This window comes from Channa argus, chromosome 13 (assembly GCF_033026475.1).
Source record: "Channa argus isolate prfri chromosome 13, Channa argus male v1.0, whole genome shotgun sequence".
NCBI classification, from domain to species: Eukaryota; Metazoa; Chordata; class Actinopteri; order Anabantiformes; family Channidae; genus Channa; species Channa argus.
In genome coordinates this window covers 17,507,454-17,527,754 of record NC_090209.1, presented here as the reverse complement: position 1 = coordinate 17,527,754, position 20,301 = coordinate 17,507,454, and the positions used below count along the sequence as shown (strand labels likewise).

Here is a 20,301-nt window from a genome sequence, read left to right as displayed (position 1 = left end):
CTTCCAGGTGTGTGCACGCACGTATAGATTTTTTGGTTTCTATGGGCATCACTAGACAGTAAAGTATGTAAACTGTACAAATTACAAAAAGCTACATATCAATGACTGCACCTTTTTGTAGGATGTGGAGAGAAGGGTAAATAGCAGATTGGTCAGTGGAACAGAGTCAATGAGCCTTTGGACCCTTTGAATGGAAGTGCTCTGTGCCATGATGTTGAGCTCCGCTGGTGGACCGTCACTTGCCCAACTCTGCAGGCAAGGAACAAAGGGCCATTGAAATGCAGAAACATGACTTTCAAGAAAAACAAGCAATTACAATTTTTAAGCATTAAAATTACAATTGCTAAATTTGTGACACATCAAGAGTGGAACTATTCAAGTCTGCTTATTGTTGAAGAAAATTATGATACACACACAAATATATGATCTTGGGCCTCAAACTTCCTTTGCCACAAGCCTATTCTTAAACTTCTATTGATACTGGCAAGAAGTACATCGGCAAGTAACACGTTGTGATATTGCAGAAATTGTATTTAAAACAGAATATAAAGTAAGAGTATTTTGTTTGTTGCTTCACTTACACGATGCAGAGCTTCCACTTGTAGATCCTGGAAAAGTGAAGTCAAAAGTTTGATGGCGTGGTTGGCCAGGATAACTGACAAAACTCCAAATCCTTGGTGCCTTCAAAAAAAAAAAAAAAAAAAAAAAAGAAAAGAAACTAAATCACACTTACCACTGTTCACAACTCACTTATATAAAAACAAACAAACTGATGAACACAAAAAGGACAAGGCTGCCCCCAAAAGACACTAAAAGATTATTTTTTTTAAATTTATCGCAAATTACCCTTTCCCGGGACCAAGTTTAGGCGATCCTGCGCCGTCCTTTGTACGGGCAGCAATATCCCGGACACGCAGGGCAGCCAGGGGATCCTTCTCTTTCCCCTTATCTGCCAGGGCAGTTGGGCTCAAATTAAGAATCAGGTACAGGCTGTTTAAAAGGCACCAGGCTCCAAGCAGCTGAAAGTTCTGATAATGCTGAAACGCAAAATAAGTAAAACAAATAAGGAATTTTACATTTCACAAGTTTATTAAAAAAAAAAAATAAGGTGACTCAAAAGTTACTGCACTAGTATTATTTTGGTAATACTGTAGACAAGCCCTTAAACTAGATACTCACCTCTCCTCCAGCTCTGCGGGAGTTGCTGATGGCATGTCCAATCATTTCATAGATCTCCAGCTATTACCAATACAAATTTTATACTTGTTACTATATTTAATGTATAGTATTAAGGGACACATGTTAGTTGGGCATCATGACATTAGAGAATAAATAAAACATTGTGAGAGATTGATAAGTAAAAAACAAGCCACATATTAGTAAAGAAAGTTTCTATGTAGGGCCAGACAATGCCCCAAAGCTAGCATGTTGTAATCATAATACTCACACATTTTTGAACTATTGTGGCTGCGTCATTTTCATAGTCCTCCTCCTTAGTCCCAGTGGAGGCAGAACGAAGCTGCAAGCCACTACCTACTTGCAGAATGGCCATACAAGTGGCCACACTTACACCTAAAATAGCAAAAATTAGTGTTCTACATTTGCCACTTTAGCTTTCAGCACTTTCTGCAAGTGCATAAAATCACAATGAGTTTTGGAGATTTAGGGGTAATTGTTTTTACTGTGATACAGTAAACATTTTATTTGCTCACAATAATTAAAACCTACCAGCATAGAGACAGCTCAAAGCCAGCACAGTCATATCCAATAATCTTCCTGGTGTCAGAGGCTCCAGTACAGGCAGTGAAAGGGTGTCCAAAGCCATTGTTACATCTATCACCAGTGAATGAAATCTAGGGATGGATTTTAAAATACAAACGTTAACTGACGCCGGGGGGAAAAAAACACATTATTCATTTATTAAACGTGGAGAAACATGATTACTTTGCTTGTTTAAAACATCATAAGATAATAATATATTACTGTATTATATTCTGAAAGTAAAAACATAAAAATAAATACCCATTGCGGACAGCAGTGGCATCAGCCACGGTGGCAGGCATGATAAAGAAGGAGCTGGCTGATACAGCATCCTGGAAACGGTTGATGTAACGTAGAAAGTAGGGCAAGTTGAGGCACACTCGCAACAACTTCTCAGACCCACCTTGAATTTATAGATATGGGGAAAAGTAATTATTCTTCCTACTGAGAACAAAGAAAATCAATATTTTAAGCTCCAGGGACCAACTTATCCCGGAATAAAAGAAAAAGACAGACACGTGGCAATAGAAACTCAAGGCAAACTGCCAACCAAGACGGCATTAAATTACCAGCAAAATTACTGCTGCAAAAGGATGTGTGTTTTAGTAACATCACAAGCAAACAGATTATACTGATAAGCTTTAAATTCCAAATTATTATGTTATTTTGAAACCATTTAATAGAAAACAATGTCAAAATGAGTAAAATGCAAGAAAAGAAAACACTTTTCCAGAAATAAAATGCAGTTTACAGCTATATGCAAAATTATTAGCAATTCCATACTAATTTCTGTGTTCTAAAATATAGCAAAAAGATCCTTGATAAAACTTAATGACTAAATGAAAACATGTATGTGCAGACTGTCCTAAATCACTGTCCTGCAATAGAGCAACTACTCACCGAGTTCCTGTAAGCTTGACACATTCTGAGAAACAAAGGCATTTTTCATTTTGGCCTGAATGGCTTGATCTGTGGTTTGGTCATCACAGTCACTCTCAGCCTAAAATTAAACAGAATTATAAACATTATAATTATTATCATAACATTTTTTGTGAATGCAAAATATTGAATTTGAGAGTGACGTTATGGTCAGGAAAGCAGTCAGAAGACATGTTAAAACAAGAAGAAGAAGAACTGCCAGACAGCAGGTCTGTTACTTGCCTGCAAGTGTGAAGTTGATGGGGAGGCCAAGACGGTGGTAAGGTCAGGGTTAAAAACAGAGGTTAGTTGATTAAAGAAGTTCATCTGGACTTCTTTTTGTCGAAGTTCTGGGTTCACAGCACTGGGCTCCTTCTGATCTTCAACTATGAACAATGAAACAATTTTAATCATACCAGAGGTATGTACAAATATAGCATTGTTTCGCAAAAATGCCAATGGGAAATTTTTAATATTTATGCCCACTACACATAAAAACCAAATTACCATTCAAGACACCATTCAATATAGCAAACAATAAACAAACAAATATCAACACGTAACCCTTAATTTACTAAGACTATTTTTAATGAATAAATCACTTTACTATTAATAAAGCTGTGTCATAATCAGTTAGCTACTGTAAAACCTTGCTTAATCGCTTAAGGGATGCTTACCATCTGAAAGGGTCTTGACAGTTTGAGGCAACTTGGCAGACTTCATCATAGCAGTGAAAGTAATGATTTCTGTGCGATCTAGCCTGCTGCAGCCAGTGCAAAGTCCTTTTATTAAAAGAATCAAGTGTTTCTGAAAAAATAAGTAAGATACTCAGTATAATTACCAAGCCGAATAGACACAGGACCAAAAGTAGCAAATTAAAGTTTGATTAAATAGGCAAGTAGGTAGCTGTGGATGTGGTAGGCAGCCACTTAGGCTGGAAATATTCTTACTCCTGACCTAAAATGTTTCACTGATTTCTGTACCTACATATTAGTTATAAACTCCTAACAGTTTGTTTCTCTTACCTGTGATACTGCACATGCCTCATCTGGGTTCTCCAAGCGCATCAATGAGAATTCAATCAATACTTTGCAAGCTGCAGCAACTGACAGCAAGTGATTTCTGGGTACTAGAGAGACAGAAAAAAATTATTTGCTGTCTTAAAAAAAAAATACAATTTTTTAAAACTAAAGCTGAAGGGCAGTAAGAATTTCTTAGAGAAAATTGAAAATTAAGGATACATACTTTGTCCACATACTGTGGTGATGTAATGTGCAGAGAGTGCCACAAATGATGAGTAGAAAGGCTCATACTGTTTGTCATGGTGAAGAATATCTGATTCACTGAAAATGAAAGTTGAATATCTCATTTAGTACTGTTAAATATTTTTAGAGAACATTGTACCTGTACATTCTTTTCTGGAGAAGGTCTAGAGAAACAGACAATGACTGGGTGTTAGTATGATGAACAATTGAGTCAATTGATCAGAACAATACTTTTGACATTTACATTTCGTGTCCATTGCCTTTATTGCTTGTTAGGTGATGCACAGATATGTGCAAAAAACATTCCATACAGGCCAGTTTAAACTATTTTTACACAAATGTATCTTAGTCACATTTCAGAAAATATGACATTTTGTCACAGTGCTGTGCTATATGATATTATCATACTAATATTTTGAAATTGACTACGAAGTTGTGTGATCACGTGCTTCTATTTGTTCCTTTAATAAAAGACATCTAACAAAAGTGCTCAAAATGAACTAAGATTGGTGGATGGGCAAACTCACACCTGGAAGACTTGAGGAAGACTTGATTCACCAAAACAAAGCACACAAAAAAACCAACAACACAGCAGCTTACCCCGTCATTCAGAAATGGTTCAACAACAAATTGGATATGAATTAAATATCCTTGATTTACCTGAACCTGAAGTGGTGGAAACACCGCCCACAACTATCACCACCAATATAAGGAAGTAGATAAAAAAATGCAGACAATGTCATGATAATTACCATGGGACTAATTTTAAAAAATGAGCGTAACAGATTTCCCCTCCATATTTTCCATCTATAGTTTGATTTTGTTAAGTGTTGATAATATACTAACAAGAAAACAGAATTAGCAAAACCGTGGCATTGTAATGCACTGTTTGTGCAGTACTTTCTAAGATGTCTGATATCTACTTTTCAGCTAAATGTAATAAGTCACCACCAATAGTCTGTTTGTAGTACATTACGCTGTTGCGGTTAACCTACTCAACGTCCTAAAATCATCTGGAACCGCATAGGTATGATCTAACATTTCTTCTAATAGATACTTGAGTTGTCCTACATCTTCCAGCATTGACACAAAATACCTGATGCCTCTTGTGTTGATCACTCTCAAATAATTCCTAAAACAATATACCTATACCATTTCTTAAAACCACCCATGAAAGACACTGCATTGTTTTAAATGTTACTACTGGCTTTCACTGCCAGGTCAGTCTGTATCTGAAATGACACCCTGTTTAAATAAAGACTAAATATAAATAATCCTTAAAGAAAAGATTAAATTATTTTAACAGGTCTCGGGCAGCAAAATCCAACTTTGTTCTCAGGTTATTGGAAACTCTTGGTCAATAAATTAAAGACCAATTTATTGGGGCATTTTTAAAATGGTTGTTTTTCACAAATTAATCTGCTTTGCTTCCCACTACTTGCCTTCTAAATTACCAAATTGTTGTTGACTGTGGCAGCCCACCACAGTGTTTTCCATGCATTGTTTTATTTGTTGAAAATGGATAAATGCAGTTCATTGACTTATTCAGTCTTGCTGCTTCCTTACTCTGTGCTCTCTACTTCTCTTTTTATGCCCCCCACCGAACACATGCGTATACACACCAGACTTATCTGTGAGTACCTGACACTGTCAGATGTGGAGACCCAATTCTTTAAATAGGTTATTAGCAAACATGTAAGGAGCCTTACAAGTTAGAACAGGACTAGCTAAAGAAATTATATAATAAAGCTGGGCTGTTGAGTCTAATATGCTTTATATCTTTCAACACCAACTGCTTTTCCAGGTGGACAACATTAATTCTTCAACTGTGATGCTTAATAATTTGTCCCTCAATTCAGAAGGATACTGAAAAAAGGGATCGAATATTTGAAAAAGAGTTATTAATGAAACAAATTTATAAACTTAGGGAAAGTTCAACCAGTGTGACTTAGCTATCCAATTTATTACACATATATCCAGGATTCAACCAGTGTTGCTGGCTGAAGGAGAACAGCAGCCATATATTGCAGAAGTAACAGGTCAGGTGGAGAGCAAACACAGAAACACGCAGAATTATTATTACTGTAGTTTTTAATCATTAAAGAAAAATTGTTAGGATTACAGAGCTACAAATCAAGAAACCTGGATTTCTCCAAAGTAGACTATACCTGCTAGTGCATCCAAAAAAATCTCATTATGGTAATTTGGCAAGTTAAAAGTTTATTTTGTTGAATTTTTTTAAAAAGTGAAACTCTCTTCTTCTTAATTTATTATATGTAAAGTGAAATATTTCTAACCTTTTACTTCGATTTTAATAATTATGCCTTACAGCTCATGAAAGCAAAAATGCTGTATCGCAAAACATTAGAATATTTATTTTTGAGTTTAAGTAAATTACTATAGATACATTGTACATGTCATGTATCTCTTCATCTAGTTCAGTACATGCAACCACAGTCTTGTAAACGATTGCTGACTGACATTCCAGATGAAATTCATTGTTACCTTCCACAAGTGGAAAGGGCTGGCTGTTTACAGATTGCTCTATTAAAGCATATTCATGTAAAGCTGACTGGAAGAGAACAGTGTGGTAGGAAAAGGTGCACAAGTAACAGGGATGACCATAGGCTAAAAAAAATTAAAAAAATTTTAAAAGTCAACCAAATCTAATTTAGGAATTTGGGAGAGCTTCACAATGAGTAGATGAGGCTGCTGGCATTGCTTCAAGAGCCAGCGCATAGAGAAACAGATAGAATTATTATCTTTCATCTTCTAGTTAAGCACACTGATCCAGGAGTAGATCGTGCAAAGTTAGCTGGAAATCAAGCAGAGGGGATCCTTGAAGACAAGGATTCTGAACCCCTGCCATAGAGAAAAAAATAGAATATTGCCAAGAGGAAGATGAGAAACACTCGACCCGCCATGACCCACAAGCTGAAGCCTGCTATCAAACATCCTTTTCTTCAATAACACATAAGCAGTGCCACAGGCTCTGCCTCCATATCACACCACATTGATGCAGCAATTCATGCAAAAGAATCCCCGACCAGGTAGTGAACCTGGAAGTTGAACATTTCTGTTCTTTTTCTGAGCTGTAAGCCATACTTATTGAATCTAAACTAAAAAAAAAAAAGTTTTAAAGATTTTACTTTACTTGTAATTAATGCAGAATATGAGTTTCATTTTTTAAGTTACATTACAAAATAAAACACACACATCACAATGCAACTGAACAGCTGACGACTTTACATGTTTGCTGGGTACCTTATTTATTTTAAAACGAAACTAACAGGCCTGATGGCAGCAGAGCTTAAACTTGCGGATCATTCGCTCATCGCTCATTTAACTTGATAATGTTTAGGGGATTGGTATCTGGAATATGCATTGGTCATTTCCTGGGCCAAAGTATTTGCACAAGCTACGCAGTTTTACGATACAAGCAAGGAAAGATCGGTGACAGTAATTACGCCTGTGCCGTAGTACTCGTCTCCAGCGACAAGTTTCCCCTGCGCCAAAGGAACTGGTTTTCTTAAGGTTTTGCACGATGTCACATTCTCCGGTAGACATTACAATTCATTACACTGGCAACGACACTGTTATTGTTTATCCATGCATTGATACTGAGTAATAAGTATATGGTCCCCGCCTACTTTCAATCCAACCATACCTACAGCAGAAAATGATTGGCCTGACTGGCTACATTAGTTAACGTTAACGCATAGAAAGGACTAGTGACATGTCCCGACTAGACTGAATATAACGAGCAGTGCATTTAAAGTTTAGCCAACGTAAGTTAGATGACGTAGTCAAACATTACTGTGGTTGGGTCATTTACGTTATTCAGAAGGCCCCTTGGATTAGCTTGCTGGCTAATGTTGTTAGCTAGCTAATGATGAAGCACATTTCCTAACCAGTACACCGCCAAGTTTGTTAACGTTTGCGCATCAGTCATGTTACGATGAAGATCGACGTCCATCAGTTATCATCAGTGCTGTGTTTGAAAAGATGTGACTTACCGACCAGAACAAAACGAATAGCATTTAGTTTTTGGGCTAATGTTAGCATATTAGCTAACGTCAGCAACTGTCTCGATGCCAGTGCAAGTTAAAGCTCGAGTAGCGTGCTAACGTTGCTAAGTCCTTAACGTTTCCTATAGAACTTGACTTAACAAGCTAAGTTAGCAAGTTAGCCAGCAAGCTAACCCCAGGGTGGACACGGGCAGTATTCGAGCAAACACAAACGCGAAATTTGGTGACATGTAACCGGTTACCTGTTGATTATAGATCCAATAAGCCGAGGTAGCTCTTTTGTTTCAAAAGACGTGTACGAAGCTGATAAAAGCGGCCGCACTGCCGCTGTCCATTCGTGTTCCCCATCTCCTCCGCTCGACGCCATCTTGAAATCCCATAGAAAAAAACTAGCCAGTGGAAGAAGAAACTGAAGGTAAATTGCAGGGGGCGCTCACAAGCGGGCAACCAGAGACTATTGATGCTCAAAACAGATCTTGTCATCCAAAACGTCACCTTCACTGCCTTATAAAAAGTATTATTTAATGCCATGGTGCATAGGGACTAATAGTCTTATTCATCATTTGCTCATTTAGAAAAAATCTAAATGATTTCAATTAAACTGTATATGACTATAAATAATATTTTCATTTAATTAAAGTAAATATAAAAGCTAAATGTAAAGTGTATTAAGCTGATTGAACACAGGTCTGTATAACAACAATTGACACCCTGACTTGTATTATTTCTAACAGCAGTACATAAATAGTAGAGAAGGTATAACAAACACACCGTTGAATTTAGCTGCCTGCTTTCAAAACTGTAAAACCTCACTAAATCACACACAAATAATTTTAATAGGCAGTACCACTTTCGAATATTTTGTATTATATTCAAATTAAGTGGTCAAAAGTTTAATGTATTTCCTGTAAAAAATAAATCAAATGGTCCCTCAGGAAATTGTATTCTGCTATTTCCCATTTGCATTGTTGGCTATATTATTACTGTTTTCATAATTTATCCTTACTTAATTCAGGGGTCCAAAGACAGGGTCAAACAAGCTGTGATTTGGGACTATATAAATAATTTAAGTAGATTTTTTTTAAGCATGCTTGAAACATAACCAGCTCTATAGGTTATTGTACATAAACGTTTCTGTAATTATTTTATTTTTATATTGCCCTCAAAATAATTTAAGAGAATTTTTTCCATGTTTAAGTATAATGTGTTACTTCATACAAACGATTACCAATTTATTTAGGACGAAAGCCAATATTTATGAATACGCTATACTGTCGCTGGAGTTTATCACTCCAACCTGAAGGGGGCAGCACCTCTCTGTCATTAGACAGAAAGGAAGCCAGGCAACGTCCGGCTTCCTTCTTCTCATGAAGAGCAAGTCAAAGCTACTGCTGCAATGGCAAAGCTAATTTTGTTGTGGCTGAAATTTACTATTTTATGCAGCACTATCGAGGCAGTGTTTGAAGATCAAGTAGGAAAATTTGACTGGTAAGAGGTTTTCAGAAAACGGACCAAATATATGCGTTACTGAACCATTTTTAATGTGGAGATGCTAATGGTAACACTTGCCACAGCAACAAGCTGCGAACCGGTGTGTTTGGGGTGGACTTTGTATGAGACCACAACCTAAAATTATTAAAATGAATACATGAAAATGTGTTTGCTAGCTTACATTAGTTCTTTTTAGGTTACTATTTGGAAACAAATGGTGCAGTAAACTCAATGACTGTGAATGAGACTGACTAATTTGGAAATCATTAACGAATAGCTTTGACAATAACTGTCCATTGTATCAATATTTACTTTTTTAAAACTGTATTTTATAATACAAAGGAATGATATGGGATCTGATGAAAACCGACTTAGATATGATTAAAATTAGCTGATAATGAACATATTTTCTGTCTTGTGTTTTACAGGAGGCAGCAATTTGTTGGCAAAGTTCGCTTTTCTCATTTTGACAGCCATGTGCAGTCATCCAAAAAGCTGCTTCTAGCAACAGAGAATAATGTTTTTGCAGCACTCAACACAAGGACTGGAGAACTCTGTGGGTATTTTGTTATTCTTTTGTAATAGGCATTCTTGTTAGGCCACCTAAAAAATATTTTATGAGATTACTGCTGATTCCATTTCTATGACAGTTTGGCGACATGTGGACAAAACTGGACCAGAGGGAATCATTGATGCTCTTCTCCAGCATGGACCAGGTTGTCTTTGTCATCACAATTAAGCTTATAGAGGTTTTAGTTTCTTCGCTGAAAGTAGATAACTCAATAAACTGTTCCTGATGTGTAGATGCGGTTCTGGTGGTTGGTAACGGCCGCCTGCTGCGCTCCTGGGATACAAATATTGGTGGATTGAACTGGGAGATTGTACTTGATTCTGGCAGGTGATTATCTCACTGACTAGCATGGATTTATTTTATAAATGTCCTCAGTCTAATCAAATGTTAACTAATTGTGTTTTACTTTTTAGTTTTCAGTCTGCATGTTTAGTTGGACAGCAAGACACAGTGAAACATGTGGCTGTTTTGAAGAAAACTGCCATCTCTCTCCATTACCTTTCTAATGGTCATCAAAAATGGGTTGAGAATCTTCCAGAAAGGTAAGTGACCATGATTTTAATTAAAGTGTCAACTTTAAAGCTATGTTTGTACATATATACTTTTATTGTTAGCTTTATTAAACGAAATGTCTACTCTGAATAAAGTATTTTGTCCGCTCAAATGCTTGTTTTAGAAGTAACTTCTGGCTTGTATTAGTCCCCAATAATGGCATAATGTTATGTATTCATGAAAAAAAAGTTAATTTAAAGTCGTCCAAAACTAATCAAAAAATAGTAGATTTGCAACATGTAGAGACGCTCATGTTTACACACAAAAACAAGTGACTTCATTTAGAAAAATTAAGTCCATATGTGCATGAAGCATAATTTTACTTTGTTTTGTTTACCACTGTAAGTTAACTTTGTGAACAATATTGTATATGGTGAATAAACTATATTTTCTATGCAGTGATACTGTGGATTACCAGGCTGTGTATTCTGGAGGAAATGGTGAGGTCTATGCACTGGGAGTCGTTCCAAATTCTCATGTTACTGTTGTTGCCTACAGTGTGGAAGATGGAGAGATCATCACACAGGTATTTCTTGTTTGCTATTGCCACATAAAGGACATTTATGTAAAATACTTTGTAAATTATGTAGGGTAACATTACAATACTCAAACAATAAAATCTTTTATCAAGTAAACCAGACTAATGTTGAAATACAATAATAAAATGACACGTTTCTTACGGCTTTGCCTGTTGTCTTCAGGTCTCAGTTGACGCTCTCTGGCTTTCTGACATAAAGGCCAGCTGTGCAGTGGTTAGCCAAGGGATGCTGACATGTGTAGACTCTGCATCTATGTCCCTGTATGTGCTTGACTTGCATATTCAGTCACAGATGACCCAGATTTCCCTGCAGGTAACCAGCAAAAAAAATGTGTAAAACTTTATTTATTAAAAAATGATTATCAGTGCAATCACTAAAATTATCTGGTTACTGTTGGCTTTTCCGGTAAGCCCATTGTATAAATGTCATAAAATCTTCATGTAAAAAATCTCCCCACTTCAGCTTCTACACAAATTACATTAAGCAGACATTCCGGAAGTTAGCTTGATTCACCAAAACGTTTATGCTAGCAACACTCTTCTATCAAAAATAACATAAGTCCTTATATGCCAACGTATTCAAATTTACAGGTAGAAACATGTATAATAATGATGAGTATGATGTAAAATCAATAAAAAAAATTACAAGAAATAATAGGATAGATTACAATGTTAACTACACAGCAAAAATGACAATGCCTCTTTCAGAGCGAAATGGTACAAGAGGGGTGAAGTGAAAGGGTCACCCAGAATTTCTAAGGGGTACCACAAAAGAAGAATCCCATTTAGACAGACTTTAGTTTAAACATAAATAAAGTAGGCTTGGAGGTCCTGACAGTCTGGTGTGAGGAATATGTGGGTATTAAGAGATTTCCTCTAATATAACACAAGTAACATGTTACCCAGTGAGCTATAGACCTTATAATATACTTGAAAGTAAGCAGTGATGTGGCTAAATAGATTGGATATTATTATACTGAGAGATGCAGTTTTGTATGTAAAATGGTTCTGTCTACTACTGAAATGAAGCAAACAATAAGTTGTCTCTTGAAGTCTAAATAAGTGCATCTCCATACTAAATTAAACCCTGCTTTTCAGATAATGACAAGTCCATGAGAGAAATCTGGTAACAGATCTATGCTATATGTTAACAGGTTATTACAACACATGTAAATGCATTCAATGCAATTACCTATGAGGCTAGCAGGTCACTTAGGTGCATGTAAATGCATAGAATGTATGTCAAGTGCTATGGTTTTGGTAGGTATTCTTTTGTATCATTTTTTTATTCTGTATTTTTCTTTTACCCAGGCAATGAAAATGTGTGATTTTACACCTGCTTCGTGTCTCTAAATAAATGCCTTTCACGATTTTACACCATTAATTTATCATCTTTTAGTCACTGGGACTGGAAATCGATCACAGTTTTCATCCAGTACTGGTATCCACCCAGCCCAGCCCAGCTCGGCCACCGCTGTCAGAGTTCTTCCTTCATCTTGGTCCTGAACACTACGTGCTTCTCCAGCTCAACAATGGACAAATTGTTACACTGAGGGATTTCAATCCTGTACGTGGTTTCTCTGCATTGGACATCTGTGTTTCAACCGGAAATAGATTCTGGCAGTTTTGATCCAGAGTACTTGTTTCTTGTTGTTTCTAGAGTGAGATTCAAATCACTCACATCTCATTACAGAGATTTTACCTAATTTTATGCAATTTCAGGTAGTTTTTAACATATTTTCCTACTTGAAGCTAAGTTTTCTAAATTGTTACATTTAAGTCATTGATCAGCCACAACTTTGCAGTAAATCCACCTGGTTATTTTAATGTTGTAGTGGGAAAGGGCCAGGAGGGTTACGATCTACAGTGGCCTCATACACAGCAAGTTGTGATGCATGTATTGTAGTGTGTGTTTTGACACTTGTCAAACATGGTCAGAAATAAAAAAATGTATGTCTTTCATTTGTCTAAATTTATAGGCAATGCTTGTTTCATTTGCAACCACTGGAGAGAAGACTGTTGCTGCCATCATGTCCCCCAAGAATAAAACTGTGAGTTAATGAGAAATGTTACATTCAGATTACTTAAGTATAGTATGTGATGTTTGTGTTTGATGTTGGTTAGTTTTTAATGTAGTTGTTTGTAAACTCATTTCTATGGATAGTTTATGTGATTCACTGTGAAAGAACTGTTTCTTCCCCATAGGCTTGCAGTCTTAACCTTTTTACTGCGGAAACTGGGCGGAGACTTCTAGACACAACACTTATTTTTAATATGGATCCCAATGGTGGGAAACCTGAGAAGGTATATGTTATTCTTACTCTGTGATTTTATGACTAGCTTAACAGCCTTCAAAGCAAATCAGTTTATTCTGGGAGCTAATCAAGGGTTAGGATTTTAATGCTTGTTTTCAATCTTAAGTATTTTTTGTTCTGCTTTTCAGCTGTATGTACAGGCGTTCCTTAAGAAAGATGACTCTGTTGGCTACAGGGTCATGGTGCAGACAGAAGACCACACACTCACTTTCATACAGCAGCCAGGTATGGATGGCAGAAACAGGAGGTTGTATCAGCCATGGGGAGAGTACTGTGCCAGTTTCCCCCCTAGGTTAATGTTAAATCATACAGTAGGCAACTTTTAGGAGTCAAACTAAATGTAGCAAGAGTCTTGAAATCACTGCATCAAGGGCTTCACACGCTGAAACTGTGTCAAAGCCCTTATGTGCATCTCATAGATGCACATAAGGTACACTTTCACACAGATGACCCTACCCATTTTTGTATGTGATGCACAGGGTTTGACCTCCTGAGAGCACATTTACACAATGGGGTAACCTTTGGGTATCTTTTCAGTAAATACTCAATACTACCACTCAGGGGTGGCAAAGTCAGGCCAGATCCCACAATTATGCTAATGTCGGGACTTTTTGGTTCTTGTTAAGCATACAAATGGAGTCCATTATACAGTTGTTAGCATGTGTTGCAGAGGATCGCACATGCTGTGCTTTATGAAAACCTTTCAGTTAAATCACATACTAATTATTATAAATACTACCAACATCGGACCACTGTGTGGTCTTAATAATTATAATGTTCTTACATTGGAATTTTGTCCTTTCCACAAGCGTGAGGGGAAAAACATTGTCATGTCATAATTTGTGGAAAGCGCCAGCAGAAGAAACTGCACACTGCCTGAGGGTGTGGAAAATGGAATAAGTGATTGCAGAACGATAATGAATCTTGTTTTCCAGGGCGGGTTTTGTGGACAAGAGAGGAGGCGATGTCAGATGTGGTGACAATGGAAATGGTGGATCTGCCCCTAACAGGAACGCAGGCAGAGCTGGAGGGAGAGTTTGGCAAAAAGGCTGGTAATTGTCAAACAAAAAACCCTTCTAATTTTTTTTTATATACGAGATTAATGTTTAAAAATTGCTTTAAAAATATCTTCAGTAGTTCCTAAATACTCCTGCATTCTTATTTCTGATCTTAGTCTTATTTTGTCAAGCTTTGTTTTAAAATTCTTGTACTTCATTAAGCTCCCAAGTTTAAAATGGCACATTTTTCTTTTCTCTTTACTGCCTACTATCTGCATAAATAATCAGAGCTGTAGGCTTTTTGTTTTGTGTTGGGTACAGGTGGATGGCTTTTCTTTAAAAGTTGTCCTTGGGTATGATGAGATCATGAATCACTCCATTGTTGTTAGCATCAATTTCTTTTGTTTTTTTTTCCTGTTTTTATTGCTTCATGTGGATTCAGCCATTCAAGGTAAAACAAATCTCTACCCTTATGCGGTAACACTTCATTACTTGTTTTACATTTTCCTTTTGTTCCCTGAAAATTTATTTCATCGCCCTGTTATTTTAGAGTTTCATGCAGTTTCTTTAATTACATCAGAAATTAACTGATAAACAAATATTCATTTATAGTACTTTGGTTTTTGATTTGCATGATCTGCAGTCATGTAATGTGTTTTGTATGCAAATAATATATATAATAAGCATATATAACTGATTTTCAAATGACACCTTTAAATGTGACATACATCCAGTGATTGGCATTAAGTATCATTTGTGTTGTCACTGTCATATGTCTAGATGGTTTGATGTCCATGGTGTTGAAGAGGCTGTCTTCTCAGCTCATCTTGCTGCAGGCCTGGATTGCTCATCTCTGGAAGCTGTTCTACGATGCACGGAAACCTCGCAGCCAAGTTAAAAATGATGTGACCATTGAGAACCTCTCTAGAGATGAATTCAACTTGCAGAAGATGATGGTTATGGTTACGGCATCTGGAAAGGTACAAGACTGAAGCTAGTATAACTAGTTTAGTTATTGTTTGGTAACATTTTGGGAGACAGGCTGTGCTACACAGGTTTCTTTTTATTTTGTCTTAAGATTAAGCCTAAAATAAAGAATTATAAATAAAGATTCAATGCCACTCTGAAACTGACAGTTCAACCATTACTTTTCTTCCTGTTAAGCTCTTTGGAATTGATAGCAAGAGCGGCAATATTTTATGGAAGCACTACTTGGACAACGTTCCATCTAATGCAGCTTTCAAACTAATGGTGCAACGGACCACTGCACACTTTCCCCATCCCCCACAGTGCACACTGCTCATCAAAGACAAGGTATCTAATAACAAATGCTCTGAACTTTGTGGGTCAAGAACATCAGGGTAATTAAATTTTCTTGTGTTGTGGGTCACACAAACAGAATTAGGTTTTACTGAGCATGCCCTTTTGTTAGCTAAATACAGTGCATCAGTATTCACTTCGCTTTATTCCGAAATGGATCAAATTCATTATTTTCCTCAAAATTCTACAAACAATACCCCATAATGACAAAGTGAAAGAATTTTGCTTTAAATCTTTGCAAATTTATTCAAAATAAAAATGATCCACTCATGGAAAAAAAAAATTTTTCTCTTGCAGCTACCAGTACTTGAAAGAAAAACCTGACATGTAATTGTAGAAGCAGTGTTTACTTATTTTTGATATTTATTTTGTTTTTTTTAATGCTTCTGCAGGATTCAGGGCTAGCCACACTCCATGTTTTTAATCCCATCTTTGGAAAGAAGAGTCACATTACCCCACCTGCTCTGCCCCAGCCAATTCTTCAGTCGCTCATGCTGCCACTTATGGATCAGGATTATGCTAAAGTTTTACTTCTTGTTGATAATCAGTACAAGGTCAGTGCCTTTTTTCTGTCAGTGCATGCTTAGACATGTTATGTTGCCAGGAACATCTTTTAAAAATGCATCCATCTCAATGCTTTTCCCAGGTGACTGCTTTTCCTTCTACAAAAAATGTAATGCAGCAGCTCCAGGAGATGGCCCCATCCATATTCTTTTACCTTGTTGAATCCAGCCAGGGGCGTCTTTCTGGCTACAGGTTGCGAACGGCAAGTTAACTTTTCTGCAGTAAAAGCATACTTTTCAAAATCTTGACAGTTTTTAGAAAATCACCAGGCCAAAGATGATGATTTATTACGTAATGAATGTTAAATTGTAAAGTATACTTCATTGTAACTGAGAGATCTCTCCAGTCTCAAGGAAATAAATGGATCACTATGAATTCCTTACTCCTTACTTCAAGCATGACTCTGCAAATTAAATTAGGCTGGATGTTTTTTTTTTCCTTCCAGGACTTGTCAACTGAGTTAATCTGGGAGGTTGTCATCCCAACTGAGGTTCAGAGGATTGTCACTGTCAAAGGGAAAAGACCCAATGAGCATGTGCACTCCCAAGGCAGAGTAATGGGAGACCGCAGTGTCCTCTATAAGGTATGAGAACTTGATCTAAGGACTTATTAATGTGATAACTTAGAGTGTTGAGAAAGGTTTTAAAAGTATACAGCTGCTCTTATTTGTGTAGGTTTGGGTCTCTCACCTTGTCTTTCCAACTTTAGTCTGACAGACCAATTCCCTATATCTGATGCAAACGCATCTTGCCTAGAAATTGTGTATGGCATATGGCACTCTCTCCCACTGACTGAGTAACTGTAGTTAATTGTAGTAGTGCTAGAATCTTACACTAAAGTTGCTGCTATTTACCAATATGGTGTTGTTGTTGTTGTTGTTTTTGTTGTTGTTGTTGTTTTACACCCTTGTTTGGGTAGGGGTGTTCAGGTGTACAGATTTTTGGTTTCTTGAGGCAAATTTGTTATTTTGAATTTATAGAAAATATTCAAACTGTAGTTGGCCAGACAAGTTTTAAACAGCTGTATGTTGTAGAAATTTTTGCCCCATTATTATAACGACTTGTTTGGTCCATGAGTCATTTGAATTTCCCATGTGTTGTCTGTTTAAAATCCCAATTATGCAAAGAATCTCACATTGGTGTGTTGTAACTAAAATTGATGTATTTTTTTTTTACCAATAATCAAGTTGCTGAATTGTGTATTGTTTTTCAAGTACCTCAACCCCAATCTTCTGGCAGTAGTGACTGAGAGCACAGACTTGCATCAGGAGCGCAGCTTTGTTGGGATCCTCTTGATCGATGGCGTGACTGGTCGCATCATCCACGAGGCTGTTCAGAGAAAAGCCAGAGGACCAGTGCATGTTGTGCACTCTGAAAACTGGGTAGTGGTGAGTATTAATGATCACCAAGGTCACTTATAAGGTCAGAAACACAGAAGAATTTCTGCTGTTTTGTTGCTCGGTCACAAGAATGTGGTGTAAAGCCATGGCAGCTGTATAAAACAGAACACCTGGAGGGTTATGTGATCTGACCATTGATGGCATTCCCTGGCTGTGTTTGACTCCACAGTATGTATACTGGAGCACCAAGTCTCGCAGGAACGAGTTCTCAGTAATCGAACTGTATGAAGGAATGGAGCTCTATAACAGCACTGTGTTCAGTTCACTGGATCGGCCAAATGTTCCACAGGTGCTACAGCAGTCTTACATTTTTCCGTCCTCCATTTCTACCATGGAGGCCACCCTGACCGAGAAAGGCATCACCAGCCGTCATCTCCTCAGTAAGCTATTTTACACATAGATACTGTTTGAGAATTATCCATCTTTTCTCATGAACAAAAAACGTATTTTCAATTTTATTTGGCCCATTGCCTTTTTAAAATAAGTTTCCTTGGATTTGCTTTATCACAGTTGGCTTGCCATCAGGAGGGATTTTGTCATTACCCAAGATGTTCCTTGACCCCAGAAGGCCAGAAATTGTGTCTGAGCAAAGCCGGCAAGTCCTTCAGTCAGATTTTCTTTTATTGAAAACATTTCATGGGTTTTTGTTTTATTCTTCTTTCTAACTTGTTCACTTCATCTCCAGTGAAGAGAACCTGATACCGTATTCGCCAGAGTTGCTGATCCGTACAGAGTGGTTCATCAACTATAATCAGACTGTATCAAGAGTGCGAGGAATTTACACTGCCCCCTCTGGACTTGAGTCGACTTGTCTGGTGAGTTTGACATATTTTTAGGTAATTTTCCTAAACTGGATTTTTGTGTCAGGATTTAATGTAATGGATTTGCATTAGAGATTTCTTAGACATATCTTCAAAAATCATAATATATTTCTTAATTCTTATATTTGCTTACAGTTAAAAGAAACAGGCACAAATGCTACTAAAATAAAACAGCTATTCGCGTGCAGGAAAATGAATGGATAGTTATTCTAATGCATAGACCATCAATGGCACTCTTGATAGACATAATACAAAGCGAGGTTCTAAAAGTGCCATGCATAAAACATAAATAAATACACCCCCCAACAGGTGTTGAGGTGGTCAACAGATAGCTTTGTCCTTTCAGTTAAAATAAACTGACATTGTTACTTTTATGTTTGTAGGTGGTGGCATATGGTCTTGACATCTATCAGACACATGTCTATCCCTCAAAGCAGTTTGATGTGCTAAAAGATGACTATGACTACATGCTGATCAGCAGCGTACTCTTTGCCCTTTTCTTTGCCACCATGATAAGCAAACGCCTGGCAGAAGTCAAACTGCTCAACCGAGCCTGGCGGTAAAATGATCATCTAAATCCCATCACTGACAGCCATAAGGCTGCAAGAAGGACCTCAGTCCGAGGAGATGAAACAGCTGAGGCCATGCCTGTAGAAGAACACAGGTCAAAGTTCACTAAGGCCCACAAGAAACTGCAGGGGTGAGGGTACCGTGGGGTTGGGGTGAAAGTAGGGATTAGTAAAGGTTTTATGTGTTTATTTTTTAACTTATTTTGCAAGCACAAGAAATTATTACATAGTAGAGTAATTGGTTTTGTGCCATGTCATTTTTGATTAAATGTTTTACAAATAACTAATTACAAATAAATGAAACAGACTATGATTTATTAAAATTGTAATGTTTGGAAATTCCAACACATGTGAAGTTAGGTACTTAAACAATGTTAGATTTTCCAGGATTGCGTTTGCAACATTTCTGATTCATTGGTCTCTTTTAATGGGGAGTGACGACTAATGTTGAGGTCAGAGACAGGGAGACGGAGGACATGCAACACATGTGAGCGTGATTTTGTACAAGACCATAGCTGTATGGTTTGTACGTTTTAGCCTGTAGAATCACTATTACATCCAAATGCCATTTGATTTGATGGCAGATGAACTGTGAATCTGAAGTATGAAGAGATACTGTAGCATGGACAAGAAAAGTTAGTTTTTTGCTTTCCTGTAGACTCTTTTGCTAAAGACATATTGTCAACTCAATCCCAAGCTTGACCAGAGAAAATAACCAACAGTAGTTTTTCTATTATGTAAAAGTCATCGTGCAGCTCAAATGTTTGAGCAGTTTTGATTCACTGACAACTACTGTTGATACTCCATTAAAATTTGTCTCACAGCTCTTGTATGATTTCTTTGCTTTCCCAAGTGACCATGGTATAACTTAATCTAAGTATTGGTATGTTGTGTTCTCTATAACAAAAAAAAAATAGCTATTCCATTTAAAACAGAAAAAAAAAAAAAAAAGCATTAACCTTATCATAATTATATGGTACATTACTAAGAAAATAATGGTTATGTTTTCCCCTTCTGGCTGACTAAGAGCTATTAAAAGCAGTTAATCAAATATTCATGCAGGTGGGGCGACTATAGCTTAGTTGGTAAAGGCAGTCGTCCACGAACCACAGGGTGAGTGGTTGATCCCCGACTATATGTCATAGTGTCCCTGGGCAAAACACTGAACCCCTAACAGCCCATTCCCCTCCC

General features: G+C 37.0%; 2 protein-coding genes across 8 annotated transcripts in view; one reads left to right on the top strand and one right to left on the bottom strand.

Moving 5' to 3' along the window:
* The window catches only part of ubr4 (ubiquitin protein ligase E3 component n-recognin 4), a 55,421-nt gene extending 47,055 nt beyond the window's left edge, over positions 1-8,366 (bottom strand). For all 7 annotated transcript variants that reach the window (XM_067525688.1, XM_067525689.1, XM_067525690.1 and 4 more), the window contains exons 1-13: positions 8,215-8,366; positions 3,925-4,022; positions 3,705-3,808; positions 3,357-3,486; positions 2,923-3,065; positions 2,662-2,761; positions 2,023-2,164; positions 1,729-1,853; positions 1,448-1,572; positions 1,180-1,239; positions 847-1,037; positions 582-681; positions 112-249 (exon numbers count right to left, since the gene is read on the bottom strand). In XM_067525688.1, the coding sequence (XP_067381789.1) occupies positions 112-249; positions 582-681; positions 847-1,037; positions 1,180-1,239; positions 1,448-1,572; positions 1,729-1,853; positions 2,023-2,164; positions 2,662-2,761; positions 2,923-3,065; positions 3,357-3,486; positions 3,705-3,808; positions 3,925-4,022; positions 8,215-8,339 (1,581 nt within the window). In that variant the 5' untranslated portion in view covers positions 8,340-8,366. The remainder of the gene's footprint in view (positions 1-111; positions 250-581; positions 682-846; positions 1,038-1,179; positions 1,240-1,447; positions 1,573-1,728; positions 1,854-2,022; positions 2,165-2,661; positions 2,762-2,922; positions 3,066-3,356; positions 3,487-3,704; positions 3,809-3,924; positions 4,023-8,214) is intronic.
* Positions 8,367-9,304: 938 nt separating this feature from the next.
* Positions 9,305-19,933, top strand: emc1 (ER membrane protein complex subunit 1). Its single transcript, XM_067525607.1, has 22 exons — positions 9,305-9,460; positions 9,892-10,019; positions 10,114-10,179; positions 10,268-10,361; positions 10,448-10,576; positions 10,986-11,112; positions 11,288-11,437; positions 12,524-12,691; positions 13,104-13,175; positions 13,330-13,428; positions 13,568-13,664; positions 14,375-14,491; positions 15,218-15,417; positions 15,602-15,751; positions 16,150-16,311; positions 16,404-16,523; positions 16,767-16,904; positions 17,535-17,708; positions 17,890-18,100; positions 18,231-18,315; positions 18,406-18,535; positions 18,925-19,933. Exons 1-22 carry the CDS (start codon positions 9,369-9,371, stop codon positions 19,102-19,104), a joined length of 2,889 nt encoding a protein of 962 aa, XP_067381708.1. The 5' UTR covers positions 9,305-9,368; the 3' UTR covers positions 19,105-19,933.
* Positions 19,934-20,301: the final 368 nt, after the last annotated feature.

What these genes read in the sequence shown, in the direction of transcription:
- emc1 (XM_067525607.1), top strand. Translation starts at nt 9,369, where the DNA reads ATGGCAAAGCTAATTTTGTTGTGGCTGAAATTTACTATTTTATGCAGC. An exon ending in AGAGTTTGGCAAAAAGGCTG is followed by an intron (nt 14,492 to 15,217) that starts GTAATTGTCAAA and finishes TCATATGTCTAG; the next exon opens with ATGGTTTGATGTCCATGGTG. An exon ending in ACTCTGAAAACTGGGTAGTG is followed by an intron (nt 17,709 to 17,889) that starts GTGAGTATTAAT and finishes TTGACTCCACAG; the next exon opens with TATGTATACTGGAGCACCAA.